The sequence below is a fragment of the Lepidothrix coronata genome, unplaced genomic scaffold (genome assembly GCF_001604755.1).
Source record: "Lepidothrix coronata isolate B3197 unplaced genomic scaffold, Lepidothrix_coronata-1.0 Scaffold103, whole genome shotgun sequence".
NCBI lineage: Eukaryota > Metazoa > Chordata > Aves > Passeriformes > Pipridae > Lepidothrix > Lepidothrix coronata.
The window spans coordinates 1,309,927-1,324,716 of NW_016690283.1; the positions used below are offsets into that span (position 1 = coordinate 1,309,927).

At 35.7% G+C, this 14,790-nt stretch overlaps 1 protein-coding gene across 3 annotated transcripts in view; it reads left to right on the forward strand.

Moving 5' to 3' along the window:
* Positions 1–14,790, forward strand: part of PTPN4 (protein tyrosine phosphatase, non-receptor type 4) — a 113,233-nt gene that overhangs the window by 55,522 nt on the left and 42,921 nt on the right. For all 3 annotated transcript variants that reach the window (XR_001876203.1, XM_017823509.1, XM_017823508.1), the window contains exons 8-11: positions 1,355–1,475; positions 2,587–2,674; positions 3,830–3,918; positions 9,012–9,075. Coding sequence is in view for 2 of the 3 variants with exons in the window: in XM_017823509.1 (XP_017678998.1) it covers positions 1,355–1,475; positions 2,587–2,674; positions 3,830–3,918; positions 9,012–9,075 (362 nt within the window). In the remaining variant the exon portion in view is untranslated. The remainder of the gene's footprint in view (positions 1–1,354; positions 1,476–2,586; positions 2,675–3,829; positions 3,919–9,011; positions 9,076–14,790) is intronic.

Consider the following 14,790-nt stretch of genomic DNA (forward strand, 5'->3'; position numbering starts at 1 on the left):
TTCCACATTCCAGCTGCTTGGAAAAATGCACTGCAAGTGCTGTCATGCCATAGGGATTTGCCTTAGAAGATATAAAGTATTTGATAATGAAACAGGAACTATGAAAAGTTGATAACATTTTAGGGTTTTAAGAATGCAATATGTTTATTTTTCAAATAACAGAAGTTAGAGGCGTGGTATGTAGAAGTGGTGGGTATGCACAGTGCCTTGTATTTACACTTATCTACGAGACCCTGCTGCCGTTAAGTTCTTCAGTATGCAGAGCTCTGTCTAATGATTTCTATGCCTGCCTGTAGTAAATTGTCTGGATTCTTTATAAGTATTTGTAAATAGCAGACATAGTCCTGTATTCTTCATAGTGGATTTTAGCAAGGAACGCATTCTATTATAAAACCTGGTCCCATTTCCTAATTTGTAAATTATTTAAAATAAGATCTCTTTCTGGCAGTGCAAGCGCTCCAGAGTTCTTTCCTGCTTTCCCTTCCTTATCCTCCCGCTCCATGAGTGCCTTTATCCCTCTTGTCAGTGCCACTAGGCCTGCCCAGAATCCCACATCATGATATACTGTTGTGATCTTTCCAGTTTTCACGTTATGTTTCTGACCTGTCACTGTAGATCTGTTACATAGATTGCAGATACTTAAAGCTGCTTTTTTTTTTTACTATAGTTAGAAAGCCTCAAAGCTTCTATTTTTAGCAAATGTTGCTTGTATGTTTTTTTTCTGACAAATGTGATTTTAGTTTATTTCTTATAATTTTAAGAAAGGGTTAGTAATTATGTAAATGCACTTTTTAGTAGTTTCAAGTAGAGTAGTTTCAATGTAGGTGTATGTATGTGTACTTTTTTCCATACATACCAGTTGAATATGCAAAAAAATATTTTTCTAATGCTTCTGAATATATCTTGGTACATAATGAGTTGGAGGATTTTGCAGATCTTCATGAAGAAATAGCAGTTGTAGTGTTAAAAAAAAAAAGTGTAATCATATGAAAACAAGCAAGGTAAAATAATAAAGGAAAAAATTTATACTATCCTATATATCTGTATAAATATATCCTATTTAGTGCTAGCCGTTATGACAGCATTTATGAATTAATTTGTGTATTACAAATTAAACACTTTACAAACTTCCTTCATAAGTACATAATCAAAGCTCTCACTAAATAATTTCCATGGTATTCACTGAGAATGCGACTGTTTATTCAAAAGGGAAAAGGGGAGTTCAAATGTCTTCTCTATTTTTGTTTGCTGTAGATCATAAATTATGTGGGAGCAGACCCTTGTGAATTTGGGGGCCTTGCACAATGCCAAGTACATCAGTGATAAACAATAACCTCTCTTTTTAATATTTTAGCCGAGCTGGGAGACTACAACCATTCAGAAAACTTGCCAGGCTACCTCTCAGAATATTCTTTCATCCCTAGCCAGCCTCAAGACTTTGAAAAAGAAATAGCAAAATTACATCAGCAGCACATGTAAGGATTTACATCAGAAGATACTGACTGACTTTTTCAAATCCTGACTGCTGATGCTGTGCTATTATATAAAAAAGGAGTATTTTGTCTTAAAGGTTTCTGGGTTTTTTGGGTTTTCTTTTTGGTGGGTTTTTTTGGTTTTTTTGTTTGTTTGTTTGTTTGGGGTTTTTTTAGGGTTTTTAAAAATATGTTTAATGTAATTTTTTTTTTAGATTATTTTTATGCTGAATATATAACACCACTGATGGTCTACAGAGTATCTATGACAGAATGACAGGGAAAATTAGTGAAATAATGAACATGTTAAAGGTACTCTGAAAACAGTATTTGTGTGTATTATGTAGGACATTAGTCAGATATATTTCCTTTAAGAGTTTTTTTCAATCTTCAGGAATATTCTGAGCATAAAGGCTTTGTTTTCATGGTGCTTTCAGCAGTTAAAAGAGTTACTTTAGAAGTAACAAAGTCCTTTTCTTCAATATCTGCTCTTTCCTGTGTGTAAGTTTGTGACCTTTCACTGAAGAGGAAAAGGCAGTGAAGCAATGGAAAATATTTTTTTTTTCAGTATGTACACTGTGATACTTTTCAGTGATGGTTCCTTCATATTTTAGAACTTAAGTGCCTTTTCTTACAGTTAAATTTAACAAAATTTAAGTGATATTTACAAAACATTTGCTTGACTGGGGCATGTTGTTTGCTTTAGAAACTACTGAATGTTATGTTACATTTAGGATAAAGGCTTAGCAAATTCTATTAGGTAGGGTAAAGACATTTAAGTGAGCTGATGGTAGTTTAACTTTAAATTACCAGAGGAAAATCCAGGATTGTAAAAGTAATTTCCAGATTCTAGGGCTCCATAGATATTTGAATGAAACGGTGCATTAGAAATAAAATGTGTTGTGGCCTCTTGTCGAGACTATCTGTGTGGAAGCAAAAGTTCTTTTCTGTTAAAATTTTCGGGTTACAGTCCATTTATTATGAGAAAGGAAATTCAGATTTCAGGGTGGGGGTAGAAGTAGTAAAACAATGCAGATTTTCTGTTTGTGCTCACTGGGAAGCCTGATGTGGGAGGTCGTGTTAGAACATTTCTGATTTAGCTGCTTTCTTTCAGAGGGTTGTCTCCTGCAGAAGCAGAGTTCAATTATCTCAATACAGCACGTACCTTAGAACTTTATGGAGTTGAATTGCACTATGCAAGGGTAAGTTTGGATGAACTAGTATTGTAATGTAAAAATGGATTCCTCTAAAATTTATGGAAAAATATACTTTCCTTTTTAGTGGACCTTCCTGGCAGCTGCTTACAAGAGAAAAAAAAATGAAAACAATATCATCTTATTAGGTGCCTAACTGAGATTTACAAATTGAATATCCACTATTTCACTCTAGTGAGGATATTTCTTTGCTTGAATTTGGGTTTAGTTATCTGTGTTATTCACATTGAGCCTTGTTGGCTTAAATGGCAGTTCAGTTGGCTACTGATGAATAAGAAGAATGTGCTTGTTGAATGTGCCTTTGATAATTAAGGATCTATCAGCTTTGAAAATATTTAATTTGGTTCCTATTAGAACCATGTTATAAATCATTATCATAATATAGAATGAACTGTTAATGTAAGGTGAGAGTACCATGATTTGATACAGTTTTACCTGGTAAAGCAAGTAGCTCAAGGTCTTGACTGAAATGATCTTAACCTGTCAGTGCAGTGCTAAAATTTCTACAAAGCCTCTGAATAAAATTATTTTTAGCAACTAAGACACCTCTAGTTTTTAAATATTCTTGTCTTATTCCCTAAGGTTAGAGAAACTTGGAAAAGAATTTGAAATGTACCCCTCTCACTGCTCACTGTATCCATCCACTGTTATTGCACACATATTGAGAGATCTGTAGCAGGTGTTTGATAGAGTGCAAAGATATTTCAGGAAAAATGTGCTTTTTAAATATGCTTACAATATTGTTTGTTTTAGAATCTCTCCTCTCTGTGTTCTGAGATTGCAATTTCCTTTCAGGTAGGAATTTAAGTTGCTGGTTGCTTTTAGTGTAGCAAATGTCAAGCCAGTCTATTAGTGTTGCTGTTAGTAATAAACTGCCACAATACTGTTATGTATTTCTTCGAAGTTGGTGAAAGACAGAGGAGCTAACTTAGGAAATTAAAATTTTGTGGTAGCTTATAAAGAACTCAGAACAAACATTCAGGTTTGTCCTAAATAGAAGTGAACAATTTCTTATTTATCTGATTAAAACGTGTTTCCTTCCATGTTAATTTGTCTATTTAGAGAGAGATGAGAATGAATATATATGAGGTTTCAAAAGATATTTATATTGTTCTTCACGTAATTTTTTCTTTTCTTTTAAAGGATCAGAGTAACAATGAAATAATGATTGGAGTGATGTCAGGTGGAATACTAATTTTTAAGAACAGAGTACGAATAAACACCTTTCAGTGGTAAGGACAGCTGTTTAATGGTTTTGTTTGCTATTTCAAAATATTTTTACCACTAACTGTGTCACACACTCTAAAAAAAGACTGAAACTTAGTTGTAGCATATCAAGTTGAAATTATTCATCTGATATTTTGCTTATGGGTAACTTTATGATGGGATTTTGTCCTGAACTGCATGCTGTCCTATGAAACCATTCTGATACTGTAATGAAACTGTAATGGATTTTAATACATTTTTTATTCAGGAGTTTGTACTCATACTTTACATTTAATTAAGTAAGTAGCCCAGGCTAATGTGATGGTGTAGCTTACAGTCTTTAAAAAGACAGCTGAACTGAAAAGTACTAACCTGGAGAATGACTGCTCTTATCTGTTTTGTCATGTATATATTAATTGCACTGTGTGTTTTCAATTTAATGTAGTTATGAGGATAACTGAGGTGGAGCATTCAGGATATTGTCATCTCTTCATCCGTAGATAACCATTTTCATGATAGGATCAGAAAAGTGCATTTACTGCAGAAAATACGGTCATTTATTTCTTAACTAAAATAGTTTTTAAAGCTGTTCTTTAAAGATGGAGTTATCCCCATTAACTATCTTACTCTGCTTATCATTCTGCTTAAGTTTGGATCCTGTTCTTTATTCATATAAGAACAGAATATATATATATATGTATATATATATACACAGAAATCCTGTTTTTCACTATGACTTCTATAGTGCTCTGTAGAAGTGCTCTGTAACTTCTGTAGTGCTCTACAGAAGTTATGTCACCTTCCCCAATGCCTTTTTCAGCTCCTGCAGAAGTAACCTTCCCTTGGTTTCCTTTGCCTGCTTGGAATCCACTTTGACAGCCTTATGACACGTGTCGCTGAGTTTGCTACAGCAGCATTCTGAGTGGCTGGAATCAGTCATATAAGATTGTCACAAGAGACGTCAGTTCACCAGGCACAGGCACTGTTCATTCTAGAAAAATGATGAAAAGTGTTCATTTGCTACTGATTTTGCATTTTTGTTTGCTGCTGATGTGTGTGCTTGGTCTTTCTGCAACCCAATGAATTTCTGAGACATTCTGTTTTTCTGTGCTTAGTCTCTGGGTTCATTGGAGGATGTTATGTATTTTGTGGTTTACCATGTTGAGAAACAGTGTGAATGGTCAAATTTTAGTAGATTTTCAGAGAGAAAGAAAAAAACAAAATTATAACATAAGTGTTATTTGTAGCCAGATAAAATTGAATGTGGTAAACATTTTGCCTGTAAGCATTCAAAGAAAAGTAAATCTGAGACAATTACAAAGCATGTAAATTTCCAGTCTTCAGGGTTATTGGGTAAATTAAAAGTGATTTTGGAATGAAAGGTCTGAAACTACTGTATTGGTCAGTCAGACCTGCCTTTATAATAGTGGCATGTTCTAAGAAATATATCCTTCATGTGGTGAGAATTTTGACATGTTAGAGCAATTTCTGGGCTAAGACTGGTTTATGTATGGAATGCTATAATAATGAGGAAGGCTTTATTTCAGTCTGATTTTACTGCTGTCAATTTTGAGAAAACAGCAATAGTAGGAATAGGTTCTGTAAAACACACTGCTAAATTACTGAGTACGTACAATGTAGGTCATAATTAAGCTACATGTCCCTAATGGAAGTTGGAGGTTTCTGTGAGTTCTGCTTCATATTGTTTGTGTGCCAGGGATGCTGATATAAATTCTTAGTGTGGTTTTTGCATGTGTGTAATTACCTGAACAGTTCCTCTTTGTATTCAACCATATCAGCTGACATTAGGGATATTGATTTCTTCCTGTAAAGACTATAGTACCAACACAATTGGTCTTCACAAAACAAACCCAAAAAGACCCAAAACTACCCTTCCGCATTCCACCCTGTTATAGGCTTCCTTTCGGTATGAGTAAGAATTTGAGATGCCAGTTTTCACAATACAGCTCAACAGTAGACCTATTACCTTTCCTTTTTATCCACAGTCATGCTGCTCTTCCAGTGACACTGGTAGTGGTACTTTTTTCTTCTTGTTTCCACTTATTCTTGCTCCTGTGCAACTGCATCTGTGTAATGTCTTCCCAGGCTTTATGGTTACAGTGAATGTTTAGATACCTGTTTTTCAGTATTCCTGAGTTGACAAGTGAAAGGACAGACATGCATGTGTGTGGGAAGAAATAAAGATTTAACTGTGTTGCTCAGAGAAGAGTCAAGTAAAATGTCTTTGTCCTCTCCCTCTTAATTTGATATTATATCTAAATTGCTTATTAGGAACCTTATGATCATGGGGAGAAATGAAACAGAAGGGAGAGAAGTGAGGAATTGGGCAAAACAAAAGAGAATGTCTTTTATCCTGTGTGTCCTAACTTGATCTTCCTGTAGTGTGGGTAACTCCTCCTTTCCCCAGATATTGCTACCAGGCACAGAGACCTGGGAATCTGAGGAGACCAAAGGAAAAGAGCATGGAGTACCTCAGCCTTTCCTTTGTTACTAAACCATCTGTTCAGTAGTTGGACATGCTTTCCTTTGCCTCTCTTTTGCAGTTGATGTACCTCTGGAAAGCTTTGTTGCCTTTTGCATCCACTGCCAGTTGCAACTGCAGTTGCACTTTGGATTTCCTAATCCTGCTTCTACATCTTGTACACTTCTTTTTGTGTTTAAGCCCAGTTAGCAGTTCTGAGTTTATCTAGCTTGACCTCTTCTCATGCTTGCGTGTTTTCTAGCGCATCAGGATTATTCTGATTGAGAATTTTGTCCTTTAAGACTGACTACCTGTCCTCTGTTCCTGTGCCCCAAAGGGCAGCTTCCATGGGCTTTTGCCTACCAGAGCTCTCAACAAGCTGGAGTTTCTTTTCCTGAACTAGTGGGTTAGTTTGCTGCATCCCTCCGCTTCCCTTAACATCTTTAGCTTCGCCATCTCACAGCTGCTGGAGCAAGTTTGTCTTTGACCACTAAATCTGGACAATCCTTCCTTGTTTGGGAGTTAGGCTACCCAGTGCTTTTCCTCAGATATGCACCATTGCCAGCAGTCAGAGGAAGGAAATGCAGGCAGATGTGCCTTTTCCTTTGGCTGAGGGTGGATGTGCTGTTCAATGACTAGCAAGGTATTAGCAGTGCGTATGAACTCTCTCTTACGTGCTGTATTTTTTGGTAATAGCTGAGAATCAGCTTTGCTGAGTCATTCCTTTGTACTTGAAAGGTGACTCTTTCAAGTTATGTTAGACCTTATTGGCCAATGTTAGAGCTTTGAGTCTGTTCCAAATGGTTTCAGGCTTAACAGTCATCTGACCTCACTCTGCCTAAAATATGGAATGAGAATAAAACCCGGTATGTAGAGCTTTAATTTTTATTCTCCTTGGATTTGTAAATCACCAAAGGCAGTAGTTTCTTCAGTAGAAGAGGAAACCTCAAGAATAAAAGATAGTAGAATGTTTTTATAAACAGAGTAATTGTGATTTATTTTCAAGTGTTCTGTTGACATGCTAAGCAAATCTGATACACAATAGAGTGTGTGCCAGTTCAGTTTTTAGAAAAGGTATGTGTTAAAATGTTCTTTTAATTGCCCTGTATGACAAAATTTAAAAAAGATCATAATAACATACTTGTTGATTAACTGCAACCTAAATAGCCCAATAAATTTTTTTCTGGTTGTTTTTTTTTTTCCACAGTTAGAGTGATATAATCACTAGTGTCTATCCCATCCAGCAAATTTAGGACCCATCCCACATTATTCTTAAGCAATTGTTTGTCACAGGAGGTGCTAAGAAAATTGATGCAATGGAATAATCTGATTTGAGTAGATAAGATATAGCTTTCTTTATAGTGTCAAATCCTTGATAAACTAACTTTGAAAACTTAGCAAGAATTTGTTAAAAAATGAAAAAACCCCAACAAATAGGACAGTTATTGCTGCTGTTTTTTTTTATTAAACTAATGGCAAGCTAGGAAAGAAAAAAAGAAATGGGAAAAGATTTAAATAAGCATAATTTAAAGGCTAATGTTCACAGTCTCCCTTAATGTTACTGTAGATAGAAACTCTCAACAAATTAGGACTTTCAAGTTAGATTCCTGCTCTGAATAATCCCCTGGAGAAAAATGTCTCCATTTGATTTAGTTAAGAAGATAATTTCTGTATATAGATACCCAACTTAGGTGTCTGTTGATGTTTGCTTCTTATCTTTCCTAGTCTATAGAGGTTTTTATTCAACAAGTGATAAATACACAAGCTGTAATTCCAGTAAATTTGCCGTGTTTTATCAGTTGTTCCTTTTTAAAGTCACAAACGTTATGATTTGTTTTTTTTACAATTAGAACCTCACTTTTTTCCTTGACCAGAATGATACTCTTTTATATTTAGTAAAGAATGTGCACTATCCCTAATATTACATTTCTTTGAAAAAGTATATAATTAGATTGTGATGGAAATATGGCCTGTCTTTTCCCATTTTTCATAACTATTACAGTTACCATCCAAAATTGCCTGGAATTACTGTCAGTGTCTTGTTTTTTTATAGATAACTTGCAAGGTGAAAAAGCTCTGTAGGTTATTATTTCCCTTTCATTGATATTGTAAATGCTTTTTCCTCTCCATAATGTGATTTTTTAACTTGATAAGAAACCCAAGGTTGGGAGTCCTTGTCTCCATGCTTGTATCTTATGTTAGCTATTTCACTAAAACAAGTTCTGGTTATATTTAAAGACATGTAAGAACGTGGAGAAAGAATGTCTTTAGGAGATCAGGTGAAGTTCAGAGTATTTATTCATATTCTAGGGGATAATGAAAGCGGCCTCAGAAAAGGGAACATCTGTCTGGAATGTCCTGGGGATAGAAGAGCTCTTTGGGATTTGTAATGGGGAAAAGATACTTAAATTAGCAACTGCCTAGGATTTAAGATGGAAACAAGTGAATTTGATAGATAACTTAAATATACAGCTCATACATTTCAAATTACATAAGCTATTTTGTCTAATCTTTGCCATTTTATTTTTAGTCTATGAAAATGAATATTTTCCGTATATTTTCAGTAGGTATATTTAAGCCTTTAACATGATTGAGTATACTAAGTGTTTAAATATTGTGATTTTATTTTTCATTTAGGTTGAAGATTGTAAAAATTTCTTTTAAGTGCAAACAGTTTTTTATTCAACTTAGGAAAGAATTGGTGAGTACTGTCTTAAGTTTCATCTCAAAAAACGAAAGCAATTCAATATCTCCTACTGCACATCTGCATTATGCTCCCTGAAGCTATGTTGAATCTTGCCTTTGTCTGCAATTAAAAGTCCAGTTTCACCAACATTCTGGCTATTTCAGGTCTCAAATAGACCATTACAATGCTTTAAATAAAGGTTTTTTTGTCATCTACTTTGCTTTATATTTTAGATATGTTTAGTTCTACATTTGTATGCAGGAAAGGTGATTTGCTTATGTAAGATAAATGTGGTAAAGATTGAAGGTGTAAATCAATATTAAATTTAAATTTCATAAGAAACCGAATTAAAACTCGAGGTAATGCCTGATATTCCTTCTAAAGTTTGATAAACATACTGATTTGTATTATTCAGAATACAAGTTGACTTTATTAGTTAAAAGAGGTAACATTTTCTTTGCAGCTTTAAATTACATATGGTAATTTTTTATGCCTACTTCTAAATTTCTTGGGGCAGAAGTCGAGTGTGTGTGTTTCAGTGCTTGTGGTGGGTGTTTGCTGCCCTGCAAAGCACTGCAGGACCACTGTGCATTTAATTCAGCGAGAAATGGATTGTTCCGTGCCTCCAAGAGATTAGCTTCCATCACAGACATATCACTGGGGAAAGATGGAGGAATTAATTAAAAATATGACTGTGTGATTAACTCATCAGATTAGCTAAAAGGTTTTGTGCAATTCTTACTGCTGAAGGAATTCCTGTGAGGATGGTGACGCACTGGAACAGGTTGCCCAGGGAGGTTGTGGATGCCCCAGTCCTGGCAGTGTTCAAGGCCAGGTTGGATAAGGCCTTGAGCAACCTGGTCTAGTGAGAAGAAGTGTCCCTGCCCGTGGCAGGTGGGTTGGGACTGCATGATCTTTAAGGTCCCTTCCAGCATGTAACATTCTATGATCTGAAGACTTAGATAAAAGATGATTCTAGACAGAATGCATCTTGAGTACTATAGGACTGTTCCAGTTTTAGAGACAATATGTTTAAACAAGAAAAATACAAGGAGGAAACACCTGTTATGTCAGATCAGGCCAATGTCTGGTGACTAGTACTAGTACTGAAAACAGGAGTCAAACTGTGTGTCTTTAAAGTAGATCCTTTAAAATGAGGCCCAGGACTTCGCAGTTCTCACAGACAGAACTACCTGACCATGTGCAGACACTTTGTTGTGCATTAGTTGTCAGGAGAAGTTTACCTCATGTGCATGGAGCACTGTGAGTAGCTCTCAGTTCAGAAGCAGCATAACAAGAGTTAAAAGATTTTGGAGTAATTATGTGTAGAAAGTAATGAACTTTGGCTATTACATGAAATAAACAGGAGTATCTGTCAACATGAGCAGACATCATGCAACACAAGCAGAAAAATGGTAATGATACAAAAAAAGGTGGTGGGGAAATGTTGCATTATGTTGACACAGAATTTTTTTTTAATAGCCTGCAGGAGCTACAGTTCTGAAAAGGCAAGCTGATCTCTGACAGGCCAGAGGTCAAATTTTTTGTCTTGATAACAGTGTGTGTAACTTCAATTACAGTTGCAGGAATGTTGTATTTGGATCTGAAATGGAAATTTGTGGATTTATTTGAAATTCAGAAATTATATTTGCTAAGTCTGAACTTGAGGAAAATCTGTGGTAGCAGAGTTCAGGACCTTGAAGATTGAGATGCCTAAATATAAAATTGGGTTGGGTACTGTACTCAAGTGTTTCCTCTATTTTCTGCAGAAAAAAAACCTACTTATAATAGAAGGTAATACAAAGATAGCTTTGTCATCTTGGGGTTTTGTGTTGCTTTTTAATACTCTGCGTATTGTTACTTGCAGCAGAATGTAGTATATATAATTAATGTAATTTCTCTTCTGAGACATCCAAGCCAACAAATTAAAAAGTCGTACTGTTTTTCTTTAAACTCTATGTATCAGATGAAAAGTGATGGCAAGAAGTTGATTTTCATTCATTCTAAGTCTTGAATATCTTAAGATCAAAGCTCAAATTTGGCTTCCAAAGAAGGCATACTTAAACTGATTTTTTAATGACATCTAATATTAAAACTGTTATTTCCAGAATTACCTTTCCTGAGTAGCACTCGTAGGAGTAAAGATTCATCTCAACTATATTCAGCATCAGTTAGATTAAAAGAACATATTTTCAGTTTCATGATAATTAGCTCACCAAAGAAAATCATTAGACTTCCTCTGTAGTAATCAGACACAAAGGTGCAAAGGCCGGAACATCTTGCATGAATTGGAAGTACTTTTTAGGATGGATTAAGTTGCTCTCTGGTGGTATATGCTTTCTTTTGCTTTCACTCCCATTAACAATAAAGGGAACCTAAATGACTCTCTTAAGGCAGCAGAAACTAGGTGAAGTGACTCTGTGATTGCACATTTGGTATGTAAAATATCTCTTGCCTAGTGCTTTGAGTGCATATTTTAAATCACCAATTTACGATATGGCAATGGAAGTACATTCATGGTATGCTGATGATGTGTTTCAAACTTGTATGTAAATATATAACAAATTGTACATCTGAGTAACTGTATTTATTTGGATGCAAAGCTGACATGCTATAGAATATGAAGTTAGTTGACTTGGGAAAGGAATTTTCCACTGTTTTTATTTTTTCCCAACTGAGCTACATAGGCTTTAAAGTAGTCCTAAATAGATATATTTCAAATACTGCTAATGAGTGTTGAGAGCTTTTAATTGCAACTGTCCTCAGAAGTGCAAGTGCCTTATCTTTTAATCGCCTGTTAAATTTATTCCCTGACTTGGCATTGCTTAAAGGCATCAACATAAGTAAAGAATTATTTGCCTACTTTTATTAGATTATATCTGTGTTTAAATAAATCACTTAAAGGAAGTGAGATGAAGCAGTTTAATGTCAAAGTCATTTTCTACTTGCAGTGTAATATAATCTTGAATGGAAGCTGGTTGATCATTCTAACAATCACATAGCTGGAGTGTGCATCCAGTGGAGCAGATTTTCTTTCTGTTGTTTCTTTATGAGATTGTGGGGGGAAAGAATGTTACGTGTAGGACTTCTTCACCCAACATTAGAAGCCCCCTGAGCCATAACTTCAGTGGCAGGCTTTTCCACCATCTCTTCGTTTGTTCCATGTGTTCCATATGCTGCTTCCCTTACATGCTTTGCAGCTCTTTGCGAATAAGTCAGTAGTTTTGTTTTTCTAGATGTTTCCCTAAGCTTCTCTGGTTTTAGTTGCATCCTTGGCTGTTGTAAAATCAGTAGTCAGCATCAAGCTCTTATTGCCATCCAGTGTGTTTTAGTGGTCTTGATTCTGTGACAGCCAAATAAGCTGTTCTGCATGTTCTTTTGTGCTTTTAGAGACCAGATGTCCACTGGAAAATTACTTGAGTCTGGAACAAAACATATTACAGGTTTTGTCCATGACCAAGACCTGGTTTAACTGATTGGCCAAAATAATTGATTTTATCTTTTTTAATGATAGGTTATGTATCTGCAGTTTGTGCTTTGAATTTTTTCTGACTTTTTTTTGACTGACTTTCAGAAAGAACTTGGTCTAAAATCACAAGGTGATACATGGGCTTATCTGCCCGAGTACACACAGTGATCTTAAGTAACACTGATGTTCATTAGATGCCTAATTGATTGCTGCCTAATCCTATCAAAGTTTCTGCTGTTGCATTTTTTTTGTGAATAGCAAATACTGCTGTCAGAATCTGTGTTGCATTTAAGCTTTCACAGGGCTTTTGCCCACTATTTGTGGAATATATTGAGTCTGTGCAGCATCTGCCACTTAAAAAGCAGAAGTCTTTTTGTTTCTCTGAGATGGGGTAGGGAATTCATGCTTTCTTCTGGGATTGTTTAGCCAAAGTGAAAAAGACTTACTAGAGAATAAGTTTTTCGACCTAATTTCTTTCCTGAGCAGTGAGATCTGCTCTGAGGTCGCTGTTTCAAGTCAGGCAAAGGTGGGATTGAATGAATGGCCCCACCCAAGGTATGTGTTCAAGCACTGAGCTGTTCTGTGTGAGAGGGGGCACCGATATCTAGCCTGGTTTTTTTTCATTTGTCTTTTTAATAAAAGGAACCATAAAGATGACTTGGACTTGACTTTACCCTATCCCTGTTTGTCTTAACTTGTAGTTTTGTGCTTGAGCTCCAAGTATTGCATCCCAACTGCTGCATTCTTCCCCTCCATAGCAAGAAGCCTGTTTTCCTCCCTCTAACAGGACCCACGGGCAGAATTAGTAAGATGATAATTTTGGACCAGAATCCAACTGTGACTCCCTGAGACAGTCTTCTAACACTGCTCTCAGCAGACCTGAGATGCCTGAAAATCCCTGAAATGCCTGTATGTCACTGTCATACCACAGAGCATTCTGCATCTTCCTGGAGCCTTGTGCTGTAAAAACATTTCATAGGCTGCAGTGTGACTGTCCTGTTACTTTATGTGCTTTTGGCTGAAGTACTGTGGACAGTGGAAGTGCTGCCTTGCGGCCTTTTGCTGAGGCCACATAGATTCAAGCCTAGTATTTTCAGGCAATACAGAGTCAATCTTATTCTAAATCCAGCAGTAGAACCAAATCTTGCACCCCAGAATCATCAGCAAAGATGAATTTCAAGTGCCTGAGTTGCATTTGGATATTACAGAACCTGCAGGGGTGAATAGGGAAAGGATGGGTGCATTTAGGAAGCAATATCCTATATTATTCTTTACCTTAAACAATGTTTTCTAGCAGTAATTGAGATGAAGGAGTTGGGTTTGAGAATCCGTTCTCTCTGCACTGCAATGAAAGCCTTAAAAGCTATGAATAGAACTATTGTTAAGGTACCTTTAAAGCTCTAGCACACCAAGTTCCTGTGAAAGTGCTGTTTCGCATTACAATTAAGTTGATGTAGCTGCAGCTCCTTCTCATCCTGCCATACCAGCTCCTCCTTCATGCTTCATGTCTAATCTAGTGATCAGATGGTGGCTTGAGATTCAGATCAGCTTGATTTTTGGAATACAAACTAGGAGAAACAGCAGGATATATTTTTTTTTTCTCCAACCCATAATTATAATGCTTTGAATGACATTAAAATGCATTATCATCGGCTCATATAACTTATCAAATTCTCTTTTCCAGCTGTTTAAAAGGCTGACAGAACACGAAAATTTGCTATATCATAAGAACTTTTTCTTGGAATCTAAAATCTTAGCTGGTTTGTCCTTTACTGGATCCAGATGAGGGCATACCATAATTTTGCATAGTTGCTCTCTTGCAGAATAGTAATTTATCTTGTTTATTTTGTACTTTTACATTGTTGACAAAGCTTTTTATAAGTGCATAGGTAACTGACTTGATTTCTGTTACCTTGTTTCTGACTTGCAATTTTTAAATACCTATGTTAACCTGTCTAGAAAATACAGGGAACAGTTGGCAATACTTGGAAATTAAGAACAGAAATACAAGTAATTTTTCTAAATTGAATTAAAATGCCAGGTTTTAGTTTCTTAAATATAATTTCTTAAATTTCATCAATAAGTAGTCAGATTTCGTTGTTTACTTTTTAAATCCGTTTTATTTTACCCTGAATTCATCCTGTGGTTGAAAATGCAGTGTCATTCTTAACCATTGGTCATGACTTTCCGAATACAACACTAGGGGAAGAGTTGTAGGTCTGTGCCTTGGTATCAGAGCAGATTTAAAGATGAGCAGGCCA